The 23,324-nt window shown below is 37.0% G+C and overlaps 1 protein-coding gene across 2 annotated transcripts in view; it reads right to left on the minus strand.

The window, feature by feature from the left end:
• The window catches only part of DIAPH3 (diaphanous related formin 3), a 501,230-nt gene that overhangs the window by 418,668 nt on the left and 59,238 nt on the right, over positions 1 to 23,324 (minus strand). For both annotated transcript variants that reach the window (XM_084982461.1, XM_084982460.1), the window contains one exon: positions 8,548 to 8,652. In XM_084982461.1, the coding sequence (XP_084838587.1) occupies positions 8,548 to 8,652 (105 nt within the window). The remainder of the gene's footprint in view (positions 1 to 8,547; positions 8,653 to 23,324) is intronic.

The raw sequence follows: 23,324 nt of genomic DNA on the forward strand, positions 1-23,324 counted from the left end.
GGGTGGGGTAAAGTAATGAAGGGCAGTCTGAATTTTCCAACTATCAATGGGATATAAAAAAGGACGCATTCTGCATAACTTATTTAAATTATATAAGAAGATGATGGCACTGCACAAACATAATATAGAAATTAAGACTAAGGCTAGTGTTTAATTCTCTTTGTAGGTCATGGACCATTAAGAGGTTTGATGACAGTTTACGGGTGAAACAAACAGCAAAATCTAGAGCTATCCATTGAAGTTACATAGGAAAATGTCATTCCTTAAACTATAATCATTTTCTCCCCTGAAAGTCAAGAGCAGGTGGGATCAAGGAAGAGGAAAAATATTAATCATCCAGAAATGGTTTTTTAAACAAAAATGACATGAAAAAGAATAGGAAAAGCAAAAATCAGAAGACTAGAGGATCTGAAGAGATGGCCACAAAATTATACTTTTTGAACGTCCCTGGATTTCCAGAGGGAAAAAAAACTAAATAGTGAAACCAAAAACCTAACAACATTGAGCAACATGGTATCTTCATGCTCCTCAAAACAGAACCAGTTGGAGAGAAGTCACTAACAGCCACAAAATCTGCACAGCATCACAGTCTGTGTGTAAAAAAGCAGAGAGAGGAGTTCCTGTCGTGGCGCAGTAGTTAACGAATCTGACTAGGAACCATGAGGTTGCAGGTTCGATCCCTGGCCTTGCTCAATGGGTTAAGGATCCGGCGTTGCCATGAGCTGTGGTATAGGTCGCAGAAGCGGCTCAGATCCCACGTTGCTGTGGCTCTGGTGCAGGCCGGCGGCTACAGCTCCGATTGGACCCCTAGCCTGGGAACCTCCCCATGCCGCAGGAGTGGCCCTAGAAAAGTCAAAAAAAAAAAAAAAAAAAAATGCAGAGAGAAAGTGACAAGGTGTCTGATGACATGAAACAGAACTCCTTAACAGCCCAGAGGTGGCCAATTTAAGAATAGCAGCTGAAATTGAGTGGAGCTTGGCCCATACCCATTGTGGGTGGGTGTAAGAGACAGAAAAGATATGAAGAGACTGGAGCTGTTGGTGTGCTGAGGTCACAGCTCTCTGCCAAGACAGGACCCCACACTGTGGAGAAAGTGTTGAGAATGAAATCAGTACAGAGCAGAACATTCCTACAAAACATAACCATAAAGCATGGCAAAGTGTTTACCATTTCAAAATGAACTAAGAGACAATAAAAATATATATAAGACATGAAAAAAAAAAACTTAAAGCAGAATTAGAAACACTCAGAAATGAGGTGGGAGAACTTGGCTTGGGAGGGGGGGAATGGAAAGAAATCTCTTTGGAAATGAAGACAGAACTAGAAGAAATGTAAGAACAAAAAATAATAAATCATGTAATAAGAGATGCAGAGATGAAATACATAATTTTTTTTCAACCAAAAAGAAAATGAATATGATAAAAAGGATTTGAGGGAAAGTGGCATATTGAAGACATATAAAAATCCAACATACTAATAACAGAATCCATGAAGAAGAAAACCAAAGCAAGTACATAATGAAAGGGTATCCTGCATATTTTACAGGCCCAACTCAGACATCTAAATAGAAGTAGTAACCTATAGGGAATGAAAATTAGTTATCTGCAGACCTATTAAGAAAAGTGCTGTCATGCTTTATGCTAGGAAAAAAAATTGTATATTTAAGATCCTACAGGAAAAAAACATGTAATCTGAAGATTTTATATCCAGTAAAACTGACTCTAACAAGAGAGGACAAATATCGTTATCAACATGAAAAACTCAGAGAATATTGTCCCCATGAGCCCTTAAAATGAATCCACTAAAGAATACACTTTAGACAAACAAAATGACTAGGAGAAATATTAACAAAAGGAATGGTGGTCAGCTACTCAGAGAATTAAAGACTAAGTGGGACTAGATACAGTTATTCATAAAAGTAAACACTAAGAAAGTATAAAATATAATACCTATATGTTCAATGAAGACATAGCACAACAACAAAAATAATATCTGGAGATGTGGACAGCACATGCAAAAGAAAAAAAAACTTTAACTACATACACATAGCTTCTTCCTTTGCACTCTATACACTGAAGAGCCCTACAAACAGCGAACATTCCCTAGCCACAAGTATCCTTGACCCCAGATTGTTGTTGATATATCCTATGACACTAAAGGAAATGACTGACTCCAGGTCTAGTGTGAGAAAAGAGGGGAGTCTGGGTTATCTCATCTTACCAGGTAGAAATGAAAGAATGTAAAAATAGCAGGCAATGCCAAAAATGACTAGAAGCCAACCGGACAAGGTCCTACTGGTCGAATATGGTCAATTTGAGCTTCACCAAGAATAATAATCTTAAAAAATAATTGGTCACCTTCAGAGGACGATAGGGAATCAATTTAGTATCTTGAAAACTGACAAAAGAATCAAGCATTTATCCTAAATTTCCTATATCAGACATTATTCAGTATTTGAAAGGAATTATCTCTTTAAAAATGTACTCCAACTAATAAATGAAAATAAAATTATAGAATAGTAATTATCAGCTAGACAGAAAGTACTCCCTAACATAGAACATGCCTCCTGTGTTCTTACCAAAGGGATCAAACCTGAGTCTGATCAAGCTTCTGGATCTAGGTGCACTTTGCAGGAAATATGGAGGAAAGAGGAATATGATATGAGTATGCAATCAGCAAAATCCAGACAATAAAAGGATAGGGAATCTGAAGATTAAAAAATCTTTAAAGATATTTCAAATTTTAACACATAAACAAGAATAAACTATAATGTCTGGTGACATAATTTTGGATGATAAAACTAAAGAAACTCGAAGTTAATTCTTAAAAAAGGTAAAGTAGTGATTTAGGGGAAAAAGCAAAGTTTGAGATGGAACAGGGTAGATGGAGGGCTTTCTAGAGTGGCTGACAAGGTTCTGCGTATTAACCTGGGTGCTGTCCTTATGATAATTCATTAAGCTACATATTTATTTGTTAGTATCTTCTATAACAGTGTTTTATTTTAAAATAAAAAGGTTAAAAAAATCAGAAACCCTGGCTTCAAGTCCTAGCTGCAGCACTAATGAGGGGCTGTCATATACCACTGAAGTTTTAAAACCGTGCACACTCTTCTTCTTGCTAATACCTGTTCTACTGGGAATCTTTTTCCAAACCACACCAAGTTCTTCCATCAGTTACAGTAGATAACCTTTGATAATATCTACAAGAGGCCGAGTGTCAGAGAATTTCTTAGCAGCTACAGTATGCCCCTTGAACATTCATTTTGACATTATGCACATGCAAACTAGCCTTGAACCCACTGTGGCTTGATTAACAGCTTTATGAATAAATGTTCACCATGCTCAGCCTTCCAATTCTATCAGCTTTGAGTCTTTGGCTGAATTTACATTACACTAAAAGACATCTAGTGATGAGGCTCATCTTGTCCAGTCCAGCAGTTTTCATCCTCTGGAATCATCAAGACAGTGTATATTACTAAAGCCTGAGTTCCACTTACAGGAATTCTGACTTATTTGTTAAACAACAAGACACAGACACTGAGATTTTTAAAGTTGCCCAGATAATTCTAATGGATAACAAGGCTGAGCACTATTGTTCCTGAAGCCTTTTTATCCTCATTTCTTCAATTAACTAATGGAAGAAATTTTCACATATTGAGGTATGGGGACATCATTCTGGCTTATACATGATTTAAATTCAATTTTATGCTGACTAAAACAGCCTATTATTGCCTATCAAACATATATTGTACATCTGCTCTAATCTTTAAAGAAAAGAGTGCACTGACAAGGAATAAAGGCTGTCCATGTTAAAAATAAAGACTGGCCAACAGGGACCTACTATATAGCACAGGAAATACTACCCAATATATTCTGTGATATGTGGGAAAAGAATCTGAAAGAGAACAGATGTGTGTGTGTGTGTGTGTGTGTGTGTGTGCAACTGAATCACGTTATGTACAGCAGAAATTATTACAAACTTATAAATCAACTATACTTCAATAAAACTTAAAATAATAAAATAAAGATTAGGAGTTCCTTAGTGGCTCAGTGGATTAAGGACCTGAAGTTGTCACTACTGTGGCAAAGGCTCAGTCTCTGGCCTGAGAACTTCCATATGCTATGGACATGGCCAAAAAATAAAAATAAATTTTAAAATATTTAAATATATAAAGATTAAATGCTATTGCTAAAAATCCTTCAATGATAAGACTCTCTCCCCAGATGCCAAAGCCATACTGACTCACTATGTACATGTTGATTTGCGTTTTTAGGGGTTTTTTTGAAACTTTGAAGGAATATATCCCTGATTTTTGATGTTTGATGTTTTGTTCTGACAAGACATACAACTGTGCTGAAAATCATACTTCTCTGGCATAGTTCTCCAGTTATCTGAGAGGCTATCTCCCAGGCTCTAGTCCTCACTTTGGCTCAAATAAAATTATCTTCTCTTCCTATTATAGACTGTTTATTGGTTATTTTCATTGACATAACTTTGCCTTTTATTCACTGAAGACAATTGTACATACATAACTTTTTCTCAATTTGTTACTTATTCCTTCAGAACTGTTCCTTCTTTTAAAAGGTTCAATCCATGTGGATATTTGCTCTTTATCTCCATCACAATCACGAGCCTCTTCTTTCTGGCACTTGCAAAGTTTTCACTATTCTTATAGTTATCAGACATAAATTTAATTACATTCATAAAAATCCAAAAAGTAAACATGAACATGGCAAAGTATCTTAAATGAAGAAAGAGGAATTCCTGTCTTGGCACAGCAGAAACAAATCTGACCAGGAATCATGAGGTTGCCAGTTTGATCCCTGACCTCACTGAGTGGATTGGGTATCTGGTGTTGCCATAAGCTGTAGTGGTGCAGGTCCAAGACATGACTTGGATCTTGTGTTGCTGGGGCTGTGGTGTAGGCCAGCAGCAGCTGTAGCTCCAATTCGATCCCTAGCCTGGGACTCTCCATAAGCTGCGGGCCAAAAAAAAAAAAAAAAAAACCTGAATAACCAAGATGAAAACAACGTCAACCTCAGATGACCTCTAATGCCACAACTGGGATAAGCATCACTGACTCTGCCAAGCTCTAAAATTCTAGTAAATTTTATTAGTAAATAACAATGTTTCTGTATCTGGTAGTTTTTTTAAAAACTACCAGTTTTAAAAACTACTTTTATTCTTTTTAGAATAAAAGAGAAGACTTCTTAAATAACTATAAGATTTTTAAAAGACCAAAAATACACAATTCTAATTTGATCCTAATATAATTTCTTCCTATTAAAAAAAAAAAAAAAAAAAACTGTTTTCTTCATATTTATCTCCTGCCTGAACAAAAACACAATGCAGTAATAGCGGAGAACGTTAAATACCACTGGGGCTGCTCAGAACGACTCATAAGAAAGGTGGATGAATTTGTGCTGTTGGAAGATAATTTTAATTGTACATAAATAAAACCTGCCCTATACTGGCACAAATGGAAATTAAAGTGCCAGACAGATTAGGAAATTTCTTAACAAGAAATTGGTTCATTGCCCTGAGGCTCTGAAATTTTCTCCTAGTCAGCAAACAAGTAGAATTTGGAGACAAAGAAGCAAAATAAGGGCACTGATGATAAGTAAGTATCTAATACCAAGTACCAGCCACAAACTTGTACCAAGCTTCTGTGCTGCAGGGGTGCTCTGATCAAATCCCTAACCTGAAATGTATGCCAAAAAATTATCCAGGTTAGCTTTAACAAGAATGTGTACAACTATGTATGGTTCACCGAAGTTTCTAGCAATTAAAATAAAAGCCTTTTAAATAATAAAGACAGCAAAAGGAGAGCATATGGAATAACAACTTGATTTACCTGTATCTGACAATATTTTCCAAAATTAACATATGAAACTGAACTCAAAAAAAAGAGAAAGAAAACATACTGAAAAGTATGAAATCACTCTCACTGTTATTATAATATTAACAAACTAATTCTAGATTTTCTACTCAGAGAAAATTTACATACATAAAATTGAACATACAGCTAATATTTTCTCAAGACACAGCTCTTTTTTGATCAAACTCCCCCCCCCCCGTCCTTTCTAGAATAACCTATCTATAGCTATCTGTGAGTCAGTGAGTTAAATATCCCACATAGTACCCATGAGGATGTGGGTTCAATCACTGGCCTCGCTCTGTAGCCGCAAGCTGGGGTGTAGGTCACATGTGCAGCTCAGATCCAGTGTTGCTATGGCTATGGGGTAGGCCTGCAGCTACAGCTCTGGAAGTTCCAGCCCCAGCCCTGGAACTTCCATATGCCCTAAGTGTGGCCATAAAAGAAGAAAAGAATACAAAATAAAAGAAAGAAAGAAAATAGAAAAACCTATCTATGAACTTTGATTTTTCTCAGAGAAACTTTTTCAATACTTACTAACCTAAATATACTGGCTTGGCAAAGTCCTTTTCCTAGAATGAAGAAAATGTGTTTTTATCTCCAGAGCAAAAACAGATGACTGGTCATTTTCAACTTTCTACAATGTTAACCATTTGCCGAATTATTCAGAACCCTCTTAGGAAAAGCCAAGACCCCCCACACACCAAGTAAATGCTTTAATCATACTTCAGATAACTAATCTATTTCAATCCTGATAATCTAATTATCTAAATCAGGTAAATAAATTCCAACTCCAGTCCAAAGTGATTAGAGGATTAAAGTTTAAAATCAGTGCATGTAAACTGAAACATCCACTGTGAAGAAATTCAAAATGATTTGTTCTATTAAAAAGTCTGTTTATCTGAAACTCCACTGCAAGGTTTTCTAAACCAGTTCTAACTAAAGCAAAATCTCTTGTAACTATATTGCGTGGATTCATACTTATTGGATTTAAATTTCCTAACAGAAGAGTCTCCCCTAATGACTCTACATAGCAGACTCATCTCTGCTCCCCCACTTTTTCTCCCCACATCACATATGTTGTGTGTTTCTGTTATGCTTGTCCCATGTTGTTTCACAGGACACAATGATACACTCCAGGACCTTAAATATTAAATAGTGCCTGACATACAGACTTTAAATAGTGCCTGACACACAGACACTAATAATCATTCTTAAGGAAATCAATGTCTTAGAAACGTACACTCCCTAATCGGAAATTTGTATATTTACTGAGGTATATTTACTTACATTTTTAATCATGGTATAATGATTTCAACAGTAAGAATAATAAACAAATCACAAAGAAAAATTAAAAAAAAAAACACAATCGCTACTCTACTTCCCACACCCAAGGTAGCTACCAGTTAAAAACCTGTTATGTTCTATGTTATGCTGCACCCTAGGCCCTAAATAGCAAAAAAAATAAAAATAAACAATTTGATTGTAACAACAAGCCTGCGTTGTAGGTATTAGCCCCATTTTATGGAGGAGAAAATAATGGATCAGAGAGGAAAAATATCAAACAGAGGATGGTCAATCCCAAACACAGGAGCTCTAACTCCTTCTAATTTGTGGTGGCTGAGTACCATCAAGGGACAAAAGCAATTCCCATCTCAATGTCAGGACACAGAGCCCATCCATAGAAAGAGCTGGGAAAAGCACAGTGCTCAGTGAATCCTATAGCTGAATGTCAGGCTGCCAAAACATGAGATACGTTTAAAAATTAAACATCACTTGAGTTTTTCTTCCAAAAGAAATACCTCAGAGTCACTGACTGATCTAGAAGATAAATGGAGTAAAAGTATAAATAACTTATATTCTTCTTACCTGGCCTTAGGTTAAAGTATCAGTGAAAACTACAGCGTGTTTCGTTATTTTTTTCTAATCTAATTCAATTTTATGTTCAGCCAAAATCATTTTCTATTGTCTTTCTACCAAGCCTTGCTTCTTCATTAACTTCCATTTTACATTTTTCATCCAGTCCATTTAGTCACGTGTTTTTTTTATGACTGGTCAAGCTTATCTGTTGTTTCATGAAACAAGTGTAATTGATTCTGTGTGCCAGTCATGTTTCTCAGACATTTAGGCATTACTTCCACCCACATACTTCATGCTTCCCTAGAAAAGGGCAGCCATGTGGAGGCTTAATGCTCCTTTCACTGTCTACATTTATAGTCTGTTACAAAATAATTGTATTCATTTGTATTCACATGGAAACTCACATTAAAGATATGCCTCTAAACCACTATTATGTATCCTGACTTAGGTAGTTAGGGTAAAATCGGTATCACTTTTCTACAATATAAATATTATCCTAATTTATAAGTAAACATTAGAAATCAATAACCATTTAATTCACTAAAAAGGAAAACTGTTTTAAAGTGAGTAGACCAACCAAAGTGTTTCTTAACAGTGTGAGTGGCTAAAAAACAAAAGCAGCTTAAAAGTCATAACATGAGAAATATTTTTAAATTAAGCAAACTTATTATAATACCGTGCCTTTAATTATACATTCTAAAGCCCTCGGATTACAGTTGTCCACAAACTTAAGCACTTCATTAGACAAATGTATTGTTTTTGATACTACGACATGTTTCAGCAATATTTCTCAACTAGACAGTTTTACTTACTGTCTTGGAAGCAGTATTAATGTACTGCATCACCATTTCTTTTTTGATGCTGAAGTCCTTTTCCCGCAATGGTGCCTTTTTATCTTCATTTAAATTCATATCTTCCTGGAAAACACAATTAAAAAGCCTCGTTTAGAATCTAAGTAGAGCAGCAGTTCTACATACACTATGAAGAGAAAAATCAATAATTTGTGACTAAAGTAGCATTAATTGTTTTGGAATGATTTATGTGTAGATCTGCCTGAAGGAAAGAGAGAAAGGAGCTGGAGATGCAATGAAGAGAATATTCTGGATCATTTTAAAAGGAAAACACTTAGCAAAAAACTTTTTTAATTCATGGCAGGCCTGTAAAATTACATTCACATCACAATGGATAATTACACAGTTGAAAGTTCCTGCCTTCCATAAGCTTATTAAGATTCACAACTTATACATAATTGTGAAATACATGTACCATGTGAAAAATATAAATATATTTTTACAACAGCTGCACCTGAAGCTATCTTGCACCATTTGGAAAGAGCTGTTCCATGTATCATAAAAATTAAATGGTAAATAAGCCAATCCCTTTCCAGATGCTGATTGCTTCAAGCACATACCAAATATCTAGCACTGATCCCATCAAAAGGCAAAGCATTCTACAATTTTAACTGTCTCTTCTCCACCCTTATAAAAAATATGTATTAATTAATTTATTGAATGTTCAAAATCACATAAAAGTTGCATTTATAAAAAATCTAACATACTCAACAGCACCAATCAAAATAAGGATTTAAGTAAACTAGATCTGGCTACAGGCCTAATTCTGACTAAAAAAATAAGTCAAGAATATCCACATAAAGATATGAATTGTGACCAGAATCCATCAATTAAGTTGCTTAAGAGGCTATTCTGACAAAGGAAGGGAGACTGAGCCAAGACAGAAAAGGCTGAAGGAGGCCAGCTCAAGTGGTTTCCTCTTGAGCTTAGCCTTGGGTCATTTGTGTGCATCGTAAGACACTGGAATGTATATAAACTCCATATCCACTCAGAAACAGACCCATAAAAATCAGGACTTTGATCACCTATGGAACCCAGAAAGTTAAATTTCTTCTAAGTTTCATAAGGGTGTTACAATTCAGACACTATAGTTTATGCCTTTAGCTGACTCAGTTTTTGGCTACCAAATCCTTGAAGCACTTAAAAGTCAAAATTCCCTTCATTTCACCTTGATATAAATATTTAAGATCTTAGAAGGTGTTCCATCTGACACGTCAATAAAAGGTAGCAATTAATAATATCACTCTTGGCTGTTCTGGTTAGAAACATCCTATAATGTGAACAATGGTTTATTTTGTTCCACTTCTTTTCTCTAAGCCAGTCATTCTCAATAGGCCTTAGTGGCACTTAGGAAGAAGTTTGAAAATGTCTTGGGCATTCTGGTTGTCATGGTGACTGAGGTGATGCTACCAGCATTTGCAGGGGAAAGGTGTGCTAAACATTCTGCAACACATAGGCTATTCCTACACAATAGGAAATGGTCCTGTATCCCACAGAGAGATGCACAGAAAAAAAGAAGGAAAATCATACTTATCAAAGCCAATATTCTAACTCAACAAAATTAAATGTATATATTAAGTACTTTGTATTATATAATTTTAACATACATTAAATTTTCCAAGAATCCAACTACTCTGTAAATGATAATTACACCACTTTTTTAAGCTTTACCATCATGTATGCTCCATTTCTGAAATTTAGGTATCGCAGGACAATACTGCTTGCAATATCTGAATCACCACAACAGCTCACCTATATCAACATACACTGTAGCTGCTGCACTCACAGTGGCACAAGGCAATTTCCAGAATGTGTCTTTATTGTATTGTCTTGAATAGTCATGCCCAATTGTTTATACTGAAATACATACTGTTTTATTATATAGTACAGTAAACCATTATATTATTTTAATTGTGAGTGTAGACAGCTTACATAATCTATAAGAATTTAACATGAAAAAGTAAATGAGGAAATTAGGAAACAATGACCATAAAAGGTATGGGAGGGGTACCTAAGAGCACTGAGAATGTCTGTTTTAAATTATTCACTATACTTTTTATTTTCTGTCTAATGGACAAACATAACCCAGCCTCTTTAACTAGCAAATTAAAATACTTAATAGATAAAGAAGACTGAAAAATTGAAAGCCCATTAGTTGCGGCTGAAATCAAAATAAAACTGCAAAGTGCCAGAACTGTAGGAAAGAAAAGGCTACTGCTTTCTTTCTGGAAAGGTATCCTCAAGATGACATGAATGTATACACAAAAGTTGTATATTTGGATGAAGGAAGAAATGCAGGGTTCTCCCAATTTCTTTCTTCTGGCTTATCCCACCTCTCTTGTCTAAATATGACACTGGTACTGAATCTCTGAGGGTCACAGAGTCCTAGTGAAATGTATTACAAGCTTTTTCCAAAAACTGCACATCCGTATTTTATGCTACAATTCCAATTTAAGTTAAGCTGAGCCTGTTCCAAAGCTAGTCAAGAACCTGGAGGTGGGGGGCATTGGAGCAGCCAAGCATCTTCATTTAACAAGCCCCTGTCTTAAGAAAAAAACTTCAGCATCAGAATCTGAAAATCACATAGCCTAAGCGCCATGTATTTATTACACAACAGAAAATACTGGCTCATGGCTAGTTAGAAAGTTGAGAACTGGAGCCTGTACACCCCGTGTAGTGCAGTTTCCAGGAAATTGCAATGGGTCTCTTGTGAGCAAGTAATCAGTTTTCATATTACTTAGTTTACACCTGCTCAAAATGATCCTATTGCATTTCCACTGTCTTAGGTCAGGTTCCATAGAGGCAGAACTTAGACTGGGATTCAAGTGCAGGTGATTAAGGGAGGGGATACTCTCCAGCAAAGGCAGGACAGGGACATTCGAATCTGTAGCCACGGCTGGATTCTTGCTTGAGCCTGAATTGCGGGGAAGTCAGTAGCACCCAGAGCAAGAGGCCAACCTTGACCCCAAGTCAGTTAGCCATTGGCTGCAGGACCCCAGTTCCCTGAGGCCAAATCTCTGGATAAGATGGAGGCTGTGAGTCAGCAAGGGCCAACACTCATACCTGGGGCACATCTGTACCAGCCTGCTGAAGGGCATCTTGGAGAGGCACCAACAGTGTCCACTACACCATTTGAAAACAATTTACTGGAGTTCCCATTGTGGCTCAGCAGATTAAGAACCCGACTAGTATCCAAGAGGTTGCAGGTTTGATTCCTGGTCTCACTTGGTGGATTAAAGGATCCAGCATTGCCACAGGCTGCAGTCTAGGTTGCAGACATGGCTTGGATCAGGCATTGCTATGGCTATGGCATAGGCTGGCAGCTGCAGCTCCAATTCAATTCAATCCCTGGCCTGGGTACTTCCATACACCACAGGTTCAGCCCTAAAAACAGAAAAATAAATAAATAAAAATTTAAAAAATTTTTAAAAACCATTTACTTTTTTTTTAATTACTCAATGAATTTATTACATTTATAGCTGTACAATGATCATCAAAATCCAATTTTATAGGATTTCCATCATATACGCCCAGCACATCCCCCAACCCCCTCCAAACTGTCTGCTTTGGAAACCATGATTTTCAGTCTGTGAGTCAGTATCTGTTCTGCAGAGAAGTTCACTGTGTCCTTTTTTCAGACTCCACATGTCAGTCAAAGCATTTGATGTTGGTGTCTCATTGTATGGCTGACCTCACTTAGCATGATAATTTCTAGGTCCATCCATGTTGCTAAAAATACCAGTATTCTGATCCTTTTAATGGCTGAATAATATTCCATTGTGTATATGTACCACATCTTCTTTATCCACTCCTCTGTCAATGGACATTTAGGTTATTTCCATGTCTTGGCTATTGCAAATAGTGCTGCAATGAACATTGGAGTACATGTGTCTTTACAAGTCATGGTTTTCTCTGGATAGATGCCCAGGAGTGGAATGGCTAGATCAAATGGTAGTTCTATTTTTAGTTTTCTGAGGAATCTCCATACTGTTTTCCACAGTGGTTGCACCAATTTACAAACCTACCAATAGTGGAATAGGGTTCCTTTTCTCCACACAATTTACTTTTTTTTTTTTTTTTTTTTTTTTGTCTTTTTGCCTTTTCTGGGGCAGCTCCCAAGGCATATGGAGGTTCCCAGGCTAGGGGTCTAATCGGAGCTGTAGCCACCAGCCTACGCCAGAGCCACAGCAACTCAGGATCCGAGCTGCGTCTGCAATCTACACCACAGTTCACGGCCACACCGGATCCTTAACCCACTGAGCAAGGCCAGGGACTGAACCCTCAACCTCATGGTTCCTAGTCGGATTCGCCAACCACTGCGCCACGACGGGAACTCCACACACCATTTACTTTATACTATAATAAGGCTTTGCGGGGAGCCAAGAAGATACAAGAAGCCGAGGAAGGGAGCCTGCCTGAATGGTGCGATTCCGAGGGCAGTCTCCTAATCAGAAAAAGAGGCCTGCCTGAACGGTGCAGTTCCGAGGACAAGCTCCTAATCAGGAAAAGGGGCCTGTCTGAACGATACAATTCCGAGGGCAGGCCCCAGAAGACAATAAGGCTCGCCTGCTGACATAGGTGGAAAACTAAATTTCCCAGGAAATAATTTCCATTTTGTGTTGCTGAGTGGAGATTGTTCCATGGATGATTTAGTCTTTTCTGTTATTCACTTGCTATTCAGTTTTCCTCAGTCTTTCCTGATTATTTACTTATTATTCTTACTTCCCATTCTTATTTTCCTGTGGTGATTTGTGACTTAACAAAATTACAACAATAGTATAATAAAAATTTCATCCTGAAGGACTAAACTTTAGAGTTAGGATCTTAATGAGGTTCATAAAAGTTAGACATATATTATCCAAAAAACCTAGCTGTGAGTTTTGTCCTTGATTTTAAAAGCTTTTAAGTGATAGCTAGTTTAGTTAAGTTGGTTTATATTTACTTACACTATCTCCCTGCCATAACACTTTGAAGATAAGCACCAGTCTACAAACAAGGTTTGTGAATGCCAAATTCTTGTGTCTGTGAACTCTTCAAATTGTAAAGACTGGCTGGCTATGGGATGATTTGTACTGTCTCCTCCTTTCCATGATGTATTGTACCTAATTGCCCTTAAATTGTACTCACTGAGTTTAGTTAAGATAGAGATCTTAAAACATGATGTATTGTACCTAATTGCCCCTAAATCGTACCCCCTAAGTTTAGTTAAAACAAAGATCTTAAAACATGATGTATAGCTGCTATACCATGTAATAGTTAACCAATGTACTTTTAACACTGTGATGTAATCTGTAGCCAAAAGCTGTCTATATAATCAACCATTTATGCCAATAAAATTTGAGCAGTCCAGCGCCCTGAAAGAAGGGACAAAGAGGCTGCCTAAGTAATTGTACATCTGCCGACGCCACATCCCTCTCCTATCTGGAAAAAGTGTACACTCCCTGGCCGCTGGAGCTGGCCTTCGGCAACAAGGCTTCTTAAGAAGCAGAACTGAATAACACAGAAATACACATTTATGGCCTAAACAAGCAATATAAGTCACTGTGTGTAAACCAATTCTCCAGTCAAACACAGGAGAAGACATCTACTATACTGCATAGGTACAAAATGATGCTGCAGCTACAGGTTTTAATATAGCCCTGAAATGCAGTTTACTTCAATATATCTATGTATTTATATACATGTAATTCATTAGATATCTATAACAAATAAAATACTGTAGAAGATATTCATAGAACACATAACTGCACAAGGCCTGAGGAAAAATTTGAATGAGGCTAATATTTTAGTGGGTATGAGATAAATAAACATCTATTTCTTTAAAGAGAAAAAAATCTTATCAGTTGGCTATTTAACTGAACATATCTCATTCAAAAATATTATCTGAGCAGTCATCAAATCAAAAGTTTAGTTTCTGTCTATGTGAAGAGTAATTATTGTTTTTGTTGTTAGGTTCTATCAATACCTTAGTGACATACATTATGAATTAACTCATTTATAGCACTACCTTCATACACGTGTTTAAACACAGTTTTGCCTGAGGATATTGGGAGTTGCAGCATCAAAAAGTAATTTTCCAGGAGTTAATTACTTTCTAATTAAAAACTACACCTAAATTGAATCACTGTGCTGTTTCACTATGTGAGACTGACTGGCATTGGGGGCAGATTTCAGAAATGTAGGAAACAAATACAAAAGAAAAAAAAAATGATGAGCATGCTACAAAGAATTCTTGGTAAGTGCCAAGGTCATGAGAGATGAGGAAGTGCCACTAATGGGAGGAGACCAAGGAGACTCAGAAATCCGAACACAAGGTGTGATGCTGGGTTGGGTCTAGAAGAGGAAACGTGCACAAATTCAAAACCCAGCCAAATCTGAATAAAGTCTCTTAGTAAGTACTGCACAAACATTAAATTCTTTGTTTTTTTTTTTTTTTTTCCCCAGTTCATGGCAATGCTAGATCCTTAACCCACTGAGCAGGGCCAGGGATTGAACCCATATCCTCATGGATACTAGTTGGGTTCATTTCTGCTCAGCCACAATGGGAACTCTAATGTTAATTTATCAGTTTTAATAATTGCACTGGGGAGTTTCCATTGTGACACGGCCAAAACAAATTCAACTAGTATTCATGAGGACGCTATGTTCGATCCCTGGGCTTGCTTAGTGGGTCAGGGATCCGGCACTGCCATGAGCTGTGGTGTAGGTCACAGAGGCAGCTCGGATCCCACATTGATGCAGCTGTGGCATAGGCCAGCAGCTGTAGCTCCAATTCAAGCCCTAGCCTGGGGACTTCCAAGTGCCGCAGGTACGGTCCTAAAAAGCAACAACAACCACAAAAAATTGCACTAAAATTATATAAGATGTTGGCATCAGAGGACGCTGGATGAAGGGTATACAAGAACTCTCTGTACTATTTTTGCAACTCTTCTGCAAGTCTAAGATTATTTTAAAATAGAGTTTTTTTTAAAAACTAAATTATTCATTAAAATTACTCTATAAAAATTTTGAGGAGTTCCCACTGTGGCTAAGTGGTAACATACTTGACTAGTATCCACGAAGACACAGGTTCGATCCCTGGCCTTGCTCAGTGGGTTAAGGATCTGGCATTACTGAGAGCTGTGACTTAGTCATAGATGCAGCTCAGATCTGGTGTTGGTGTTCCTGTGGCTGTGGTGTAGGCTGATAGCTGTAGCTCTGATCTGACCCCTAGACTAGGAACTTCCATATGCTGCAGGCACAGCCCTAAAAAGACAAAATAATAATAATAATTTGAATGGAACAAGGAAAATGGAACAACCCCCATTCTTAAAAAAATAAAGTAAAAGTCCACTAAACAAAAGGAGTAAGTTGTAGTATATTTGTCTATGATAAATGCACACAAACATGATGGAAGAGAGGGAAGTAAAAAAAACCACTATTAAGACTAATCTGAGTCTACCAAGAGGAGCAGTTAAGACGACACAGGTAACAGAAGTCCACTCAAAACCTAAAGGTAAGGCATCACATTTCTTGCCTTTTTCATTCCAAATCCGCTCTGGGAACCATCCTTCTCACTCATTCTCCAAGCAATCTGTTCTATACCTTTTCACAGGGACCCAATATGTCTACAGTCTTTCAAAAACAGTTAAATTTGAACCAGGCACTATGCTAAAATACTTATAAGCAGTATTTTGTTTGTTTGTTTTCTTTTCTGGCCACACCCACAGCAAGTGGAAGTTCCCGAGGCAGGGATCTAATCCAAGCCACAGTTTTGACCTACACCATAGCCGAGGCAATGCCAGATCCTTAACCCAATGTGCCAAAGCAGGAACTCCTATAAGCACTATTTAACACTCACCAACAACCCTTTGGGATATGTACTACTCCCTCTTAGAGAAATGGTCCTGCAGCTTAGAATTGAACTCTGGTTTATCTTGTCTCTCCATTTTTATTTCCATATTATTTATCTCCATTATCATCTAAAATCCCATCTTCTGGGGCTAACCTATCTGGCATGCTCAGTAGCTGACACTTTGTGCTGACCCTCTGCCAGTCCACGTCTTCACACCCAGTCCTTTGCTTCCCCACAATCAGCAATCTTCATTTCCACTCTCCTCAGCCATGGTCTTCATGGCCACACCAGGGCCTTTACATTTTTAACTGTTCTACCTCTGGTATCATCATAATCTCCAAGATCCTTTTCTCGGACCTCAATCATCTATCTTTTCATTTATCTCATTCCCAATCCACCTATTTTTTTACCTCAATAAAACCTCCATTTTTTCCCAGTACAATGTCATGATCCCCTCCATTTATCCCAGTACAATGGGCCATCGCCTCCTACAACATTCATGGGAAATCCTATGAGTATCTCTTCACATTCCCTACAGTACTTATTTTATTTTATTTTATTTTTATTTATTTTATTTATTTATTTTTTTGTCTTTTGTCTTTTTGTTGTTGTTGTTGCTATTTCTTGGGCCGCTCCCGCGGCATATGGAGGTTCCCAGGCTAGGGGTTGAATCGGAGCTGTAGCCACCGGCCTACGCCAGGGCCACAGCAACGCGGGATCCGAGCAGCGTCTGCAACCTACACCACAGCTCACGGCAACGCCGGATCGTTAACCCACTGAGCAAGGGCAGGGACCGAACCCGCAACCTCATGGTTCCTAGTCGGATTCATTAACCACTGCGCCACGACGGGAACTCCCCTACAGTACTTATTTTAAACCTGCCATTCTCCAGGAGCTACAAAACCATCACCTCTACCTATTATTTTCAATAAAAAAATTTCAGTTTCTTTCATGAAAAGAAACCTATCATTCAATTTCCTGTTTCCTCTATTAACAACTTATCTGTACACTAATCCTTCTGTCTCAACTCTTACATCTCTCCAAAGATAATCCTGTTCATTTACGCTCTGGATCCTCTTTCCTCTCACCTCCTAAAAGGACATTGTACATCAATTACCCTGTTTCAATCCCATTTCACTAAATTCTTTTCAGTTGGTTGGGTCTCAGTGTACAAACATGTTAATCCTTAATGGATTAAAATTAAAAGAAAAAAGCCTCACCTCAACCCTAGCTCTCTTTTATACATGTCTTTCTTTTTCTTCCTTCATAGATAATTTTTAAGAATTTTTATACACTTGCTATCGCTGTCATAGTGCATATACTTTTTAAGTATTTGTTAAATGAGATGAAACAAAAATTCCCGAAGTAAATCTGCTAATCCTGTTTTGGGGCAAACATGAAATGCATGTAAATTTCTAGGAGATGGAGTTGGAGCCAGAGATAATACTCACAGCCCCAGCCAAAAACAGTAATGGAAACAAAGTCCAATTCCAGAGGCAGTGGTAACGGCACAGGTAAAACCGACCACACTTAAACCCACCGTGTTTTCAGGGAGCATGAGCAGAGCCACACACAACCTCAGTGACCTGGAAGAGATTATTAACATGTGTGGTTGACTGAGGCCTGTACAGCGGCACTTTCTTGACAGATGAATAGGGGTGAGGTCCCAGCAAGACTTCACTCACCTGGTTGAGTGACTTTGTGTGGTGCTGTGCCCCTTCAGGAGAATGAAGGGCTACACCTTTTTCTAACTTGCACAAGGACACCAAATGGGTTAGTTGTGGTCCTGACTTGGAAAGCAGGTCAATAGCATGTAGTCAAGCCAGTAGTTTTTAAGATACTCCAAAGGATTCTTCCTATGTGCCAGAAGTTCCCACAAACAGGGAAATCACAAGCTTGTTACTATTTTTAGATACCTTGACTTCATTCTAGGCTGATAAAATATTGACACAAAATAAATACCTTCCACATTTTCTTTGGCAAAACTGAGCAAGGAAAAAGATGCAATCTTAACATTCATGCACATGCAGGCAACTATGTTAGAACACTAAGGAGTAATCAAGCAGAGAATGGCAAACAGAGAGCGGACATGTTTTCAAGTGAATTACAAATGTTAGACTCACCATTTTCATTCATGGATGTGGATTTTACAAGACAGCATGCTCATTAAATTTACATACATCAAGTTGAGTGGGATAGTTAACACCATGCAGAGTCAGATTAAATTTAAAATGATTGACTATTTGGAGAATTAAGAGAATACACAAACTACAAGTTGAAGATGGTCAGGTGCAAGGAAATTCACTCAGAGAGGAAAAACACTACAGACTGGCAGAAGCATGACTAGAGTTATAAAATGGATACTGGAAAAAAATTACAATAATGAATCAAAACATTCATATGGATCAATAAGCATAGTATGAGAACGTAAAAATTGGAAGCACAGCAATATCTAAACATTCTTATTAAGTCAACAACTATCATCTCATTTCAATAAATAGTATTCAATGTTTTATTTCGTGGGTTAAGACCAAGATAATTGTCCTTGGTAGCAGTTCTGTTTTTGCTAATGTTGTTCCAACTACAGCCACAAATTGAGTAAGCATTTTAAGAGGTCCACAATTACTTCTCCTGAGACCTCAGAGCTCGATATCCTGTAAGCACAATTTTACCCAAGTGTTATTCTGTCCTTCACCACATTGGAATTCATCTTCCATATCACACAGTGTCAAAAGGTTTTGCTGGTACCCTACTGAGGTTCCTTCCTACCACCATGAACAATTTGATGTCAAATAAAAAATGGAAGATTTCATGAACTCATTCCAGGCAATTTTATACTCTCAAGTAGTGCCCATTAGCTGAATCTCATCTAGTTCTGCAATTTAATGAATTGTATTCTTAGATTATGTTTAAGCAAAATTAGAAAACCTGTAAAAGATATATGCAACCAAAACCCTGGAACTTGGAATTAATTTTATTATGACTTTACATTCAAGATGCCCACAAATATGCTAAAGCTATAACACATCTTATTATTCTTTGTCTATCATTTTTTCTATGTTCTTATATGTTTATAATAACCCTTTCATTTTTTTTACATAACTGTGATTATAAAGTGGTTAAATTTTTTGGTTTCACCAGTAATGGGGTTGGATTTCACTATTCTAGCCATAATGTCCTTATTCAATTCCCGTTAAAACTAATACAAAATCAGGTGGCTGTCTCATTAAGGGCAGCAGCCAGAAATGCCATTTACCCAGAGATTGACAGTAAACACTAATGTTGAACTCATAAACACTACTGTTCAACCAAATGTTCTAACTGGAGCTTATAGAAAGAGTGCAAACTATCTCAATCTGAAAGCAAATTTTGATTTATCCTAATGCAGTATGATGGAACAAACAAACACACAAGAAACTTTATCACTTTTTTTCATATATCATAAATTTTAGCAGAATAGATAAGAAATAAAATGAATATACAGTAAGCTGCATAATTCTAATTCGTTTTAGAACATCATCTGGCTGTAACTGTTGACGCTTATGTATAAGCACCTACAATCACAGACAACTGTTATGTAAATCCAGCAGACAAGAACACTGCTACTGATAAAAAGCGTTTCATTCCCTTGTTCACTTTTCAACTTTTCTAAACAAATGGCCATTTCTTCACAAAGTACATAAAAGATAACATTGTCATTTGACAAAACACAAAGGCTTACTTTTCTAGAAAAGAAAACAAGATTGAAAAAAAGCTTTCACTACTGGAAAATCCTATACACTTGCACACTTGCTAATTAGTGAAAAGAACAAACCTAAACATTACCATAACACTTATCCTTTGAAAATTCCCCTTTCTAACCATTTGACTGGTTCCACGAACTCCCATCAAGCAAAATCCAATGCTCCTAAATCATTTATTTTCTCATTTATCTGGATCTAGAAGAAACAATGAGGCACTGACATTATCCCCTTGACAAACACAACCCATGAATCAACTTGACAATCGCCTCACACTTCTACACTCTCTTCTTCCTCCTCCCACTATTTGGATTATTGTTTGGATTGCTTTTAAACTACCTTCCCTCAAATTTTTCAATTTCTACCTAAACCAAAGGGGAAAGGGTGACAACTAATAGATCAGAACAAAGCATTACCATAGAACCTCTCTCATTCTAGCTGGTCAAACTTAAACACACTTTTTTTAGTTTATATGAAACAAAATTACCCATGACACAGAAAAGCAGATTTTTTAAAAATTGCTCACCCTTGAAATAAACGAACTGCTAGTAGCAATCTATAGCGGTCAATAAACGCTTAAAGAATTAACACAAAGGAGTCTTTGTTGTTTTCTCTTTTCATTCAGATTCCTGGTGACCCTTAAGATATCACTTACACATCCAACACAATAGGCATTCCTGTGTCTGACTGAAGAAATCACTACGCATAAATCCTTAACACCAAGGATTAAAGAGAGGAAAAGGATATTTAAAGAGGAAACAGAAAAATTACCCTTAGAATGCACCCAAAGAGCAGCAGCATGAAATAAAGATAGCAAGATGAACCCTCCTCCCATCAACTGTACCAAAAAGTATCCAATTCTATTTTATCCGCTCACTTGAGCTCCAAACCTTCCATTAATTACAAAGATGTCTGAGTTGACCACAAAGCTAAGAACACAAAGATATCTCAGTATTTAGCTCTATCTGTACTGTTTATATCATTTCTTGCTTAGATATGGTATTCACCACAGCAGAAGAAGCAGACCAACTCATTCAACAATACACGCAGTATGCACTATGAAGGCACTAAGGGGACAAAGAAGAATAAAGTTCAACGCTTACAGTTCAATAAAATGTGGTGCTTATTAAAAAAAAAAATAGAAAACTGACCTAATGAGTTAAATAAAATAGAAATGTACCATACATTAAATGAGTGAGTACACAGTCACTCATTTAATCAGTATTGGAGGATAAACTCAATTTAAGGGATAAAAATTTGGAGTTCCTGTCGTGGCTCAGCGGAAACAAATCTGACTAGGAACCATGAGGTTGTGGGTTCGATCCCTGGCCTTGCTCAGTGTGTTAAGGATCCAGCGTTGCTGTGAACTGTGGTATAGGTCACAGACACGGCTCAGACCCCAAGTTGCTATGGCTGTGGTGTAGGCCAGCGGCTACAACTCCAATTTGACCCCTAGCCCGGGAACCTCCATATGCCTCAGGTGCGGCCCTAAAAAGTAAAAAATAAATAAATACATACATACATAAATAAAGGACAAAAATTTGCAGAGCAAGCAGCTACCCTATTAGGTGAGTCTAGTAAGGGGCTAGCCAATTCAATTAAAATAACTGAAATGTAAAATGAAAAAAAGGCCTTTACTAAATACTTTAGGAACAGAAAAACATATTAACTCTTTTCTGGGGTTTTTCTACTCAGTGCAATGAAAGGAAAAAAGAAAAGAATGAGAATATGAAAAGTTAATCACATATATTCTGATTACGTACATAGGAAAATATAAGGAACTCTACAAACAATAAAAACTGAGAATTCAATAAGACTACTGAATATCAAAAGCAATACAAAAATTAATAATTTCAATATAATTTTTAATTTTAAAAAAATATCAATTACATTTTTGAAATGAACCTAGATATATATCTCATGTACATGAGCTCTACAGAGATAATTATAAACTTTACAGTTCAAGAACAGAGAAAGCCTAAATGTTCACAGAAAATCCAATGTTCACAGAAAAAGTTAATATCACAAAGGTAGTTATTTTGCCTAAATCAATAACTTTATTGCCATTCTAATCAAGACCCAAACAGGGTTTATAATGGAACTTAACAAATTGATTATAAAATTAATATAAAATTGCAAAGGTGCCAAGAATAGACAAGACAATTTTGAAGATCGGAAGGAGGCCCTTGATATTAAGGCTTATTATACAGCTATAGTAATTAAGACAATGGATATAAATCCAGAGCTGGACAAATAAACCAATGAAGAAAATCAAACCTTAGAAACGAACCCACATGAGAGCAATTACTTGATTAATAAGGAATTACAAATGATGGACAAGAATAGCTATTCAATCAATGCTGCTGAAAAAACTAGTTATCCATCCAGGAAAAATATTGGATCCATGATATAAAGATATGTATTTCTAACAATTTTAGGAATATAGAAGAATAGAACTATGATGTTAGGATAGAGGAGGATTTCTTAAATAATATACTGATGAAATATTTAAGACCATTTAAAAGTCAAAATAGAGTAACTATGGTTCAAGCACCCAAAAATGGAGCCAAACCACTGCTGATGTTGTTTCAGACACATTTCCAGCATCGAGAACTTGAATTTTCTCTGAATGGTATCAAACTCAAGGACACAACCAGCCATTTCGAAACAACATCTGCTAGCACTCTGCAGTTTTTTAACAGAGAACAATCCTGACTCCATATTAAATTTATTCTTTTAGCTCTAACCTCTGTGCTCTTTTACCTGTGCTTAGTCATGCTGGCTCTGCATCTCTTTTACCTGTGCTTAGTCATGCTGGCTCTGCATCTTTGTATATGAAATGTTGCCTATAGCCTGAAATATACATGATAGCCCATTCTCAAGGCTCTGCCTCCCAAGCTTGACCTTTAAAGGTGCAACACTTTCATTCATAGAGAGATAAAAAGTTGCTGAACAGAAATAACATTTGCTTCTGGGCAGTGGACAGATGTAAGAACAAAGAATTCCTGCACCAAGAAATCTGTAACAACCAGCCACACTCCCACCCCTTTTGGTATAAAATAAGCCTGAGTTCTAACTTCCCTAAACTGCTTCTTTGGGGCCCTAGGCCACTCTCTTCTAGATCTGCTGGCTCTCTGAATAAATTCACTATTCCTTGCCCCAAC

The sequence above is a fragment of the Sus scrofa genome, chromosome 11 (assembly GCF_054392235.1).
Source record: "Sus scrofa isolate SSC_HxYL_T2T_F1_AM1 chromosome 11, Sscrofa_HxYL_maternal_Yorkshire_Landrace_v2.0, whole genome shotgun sequence".
In the NCBI taxonomy this organism is placed as follows: Eukaryota; Metazoa; Chordata; class Mammalia; order Artiodactyla; family Suidae; genus Sus; species Sus scrofa.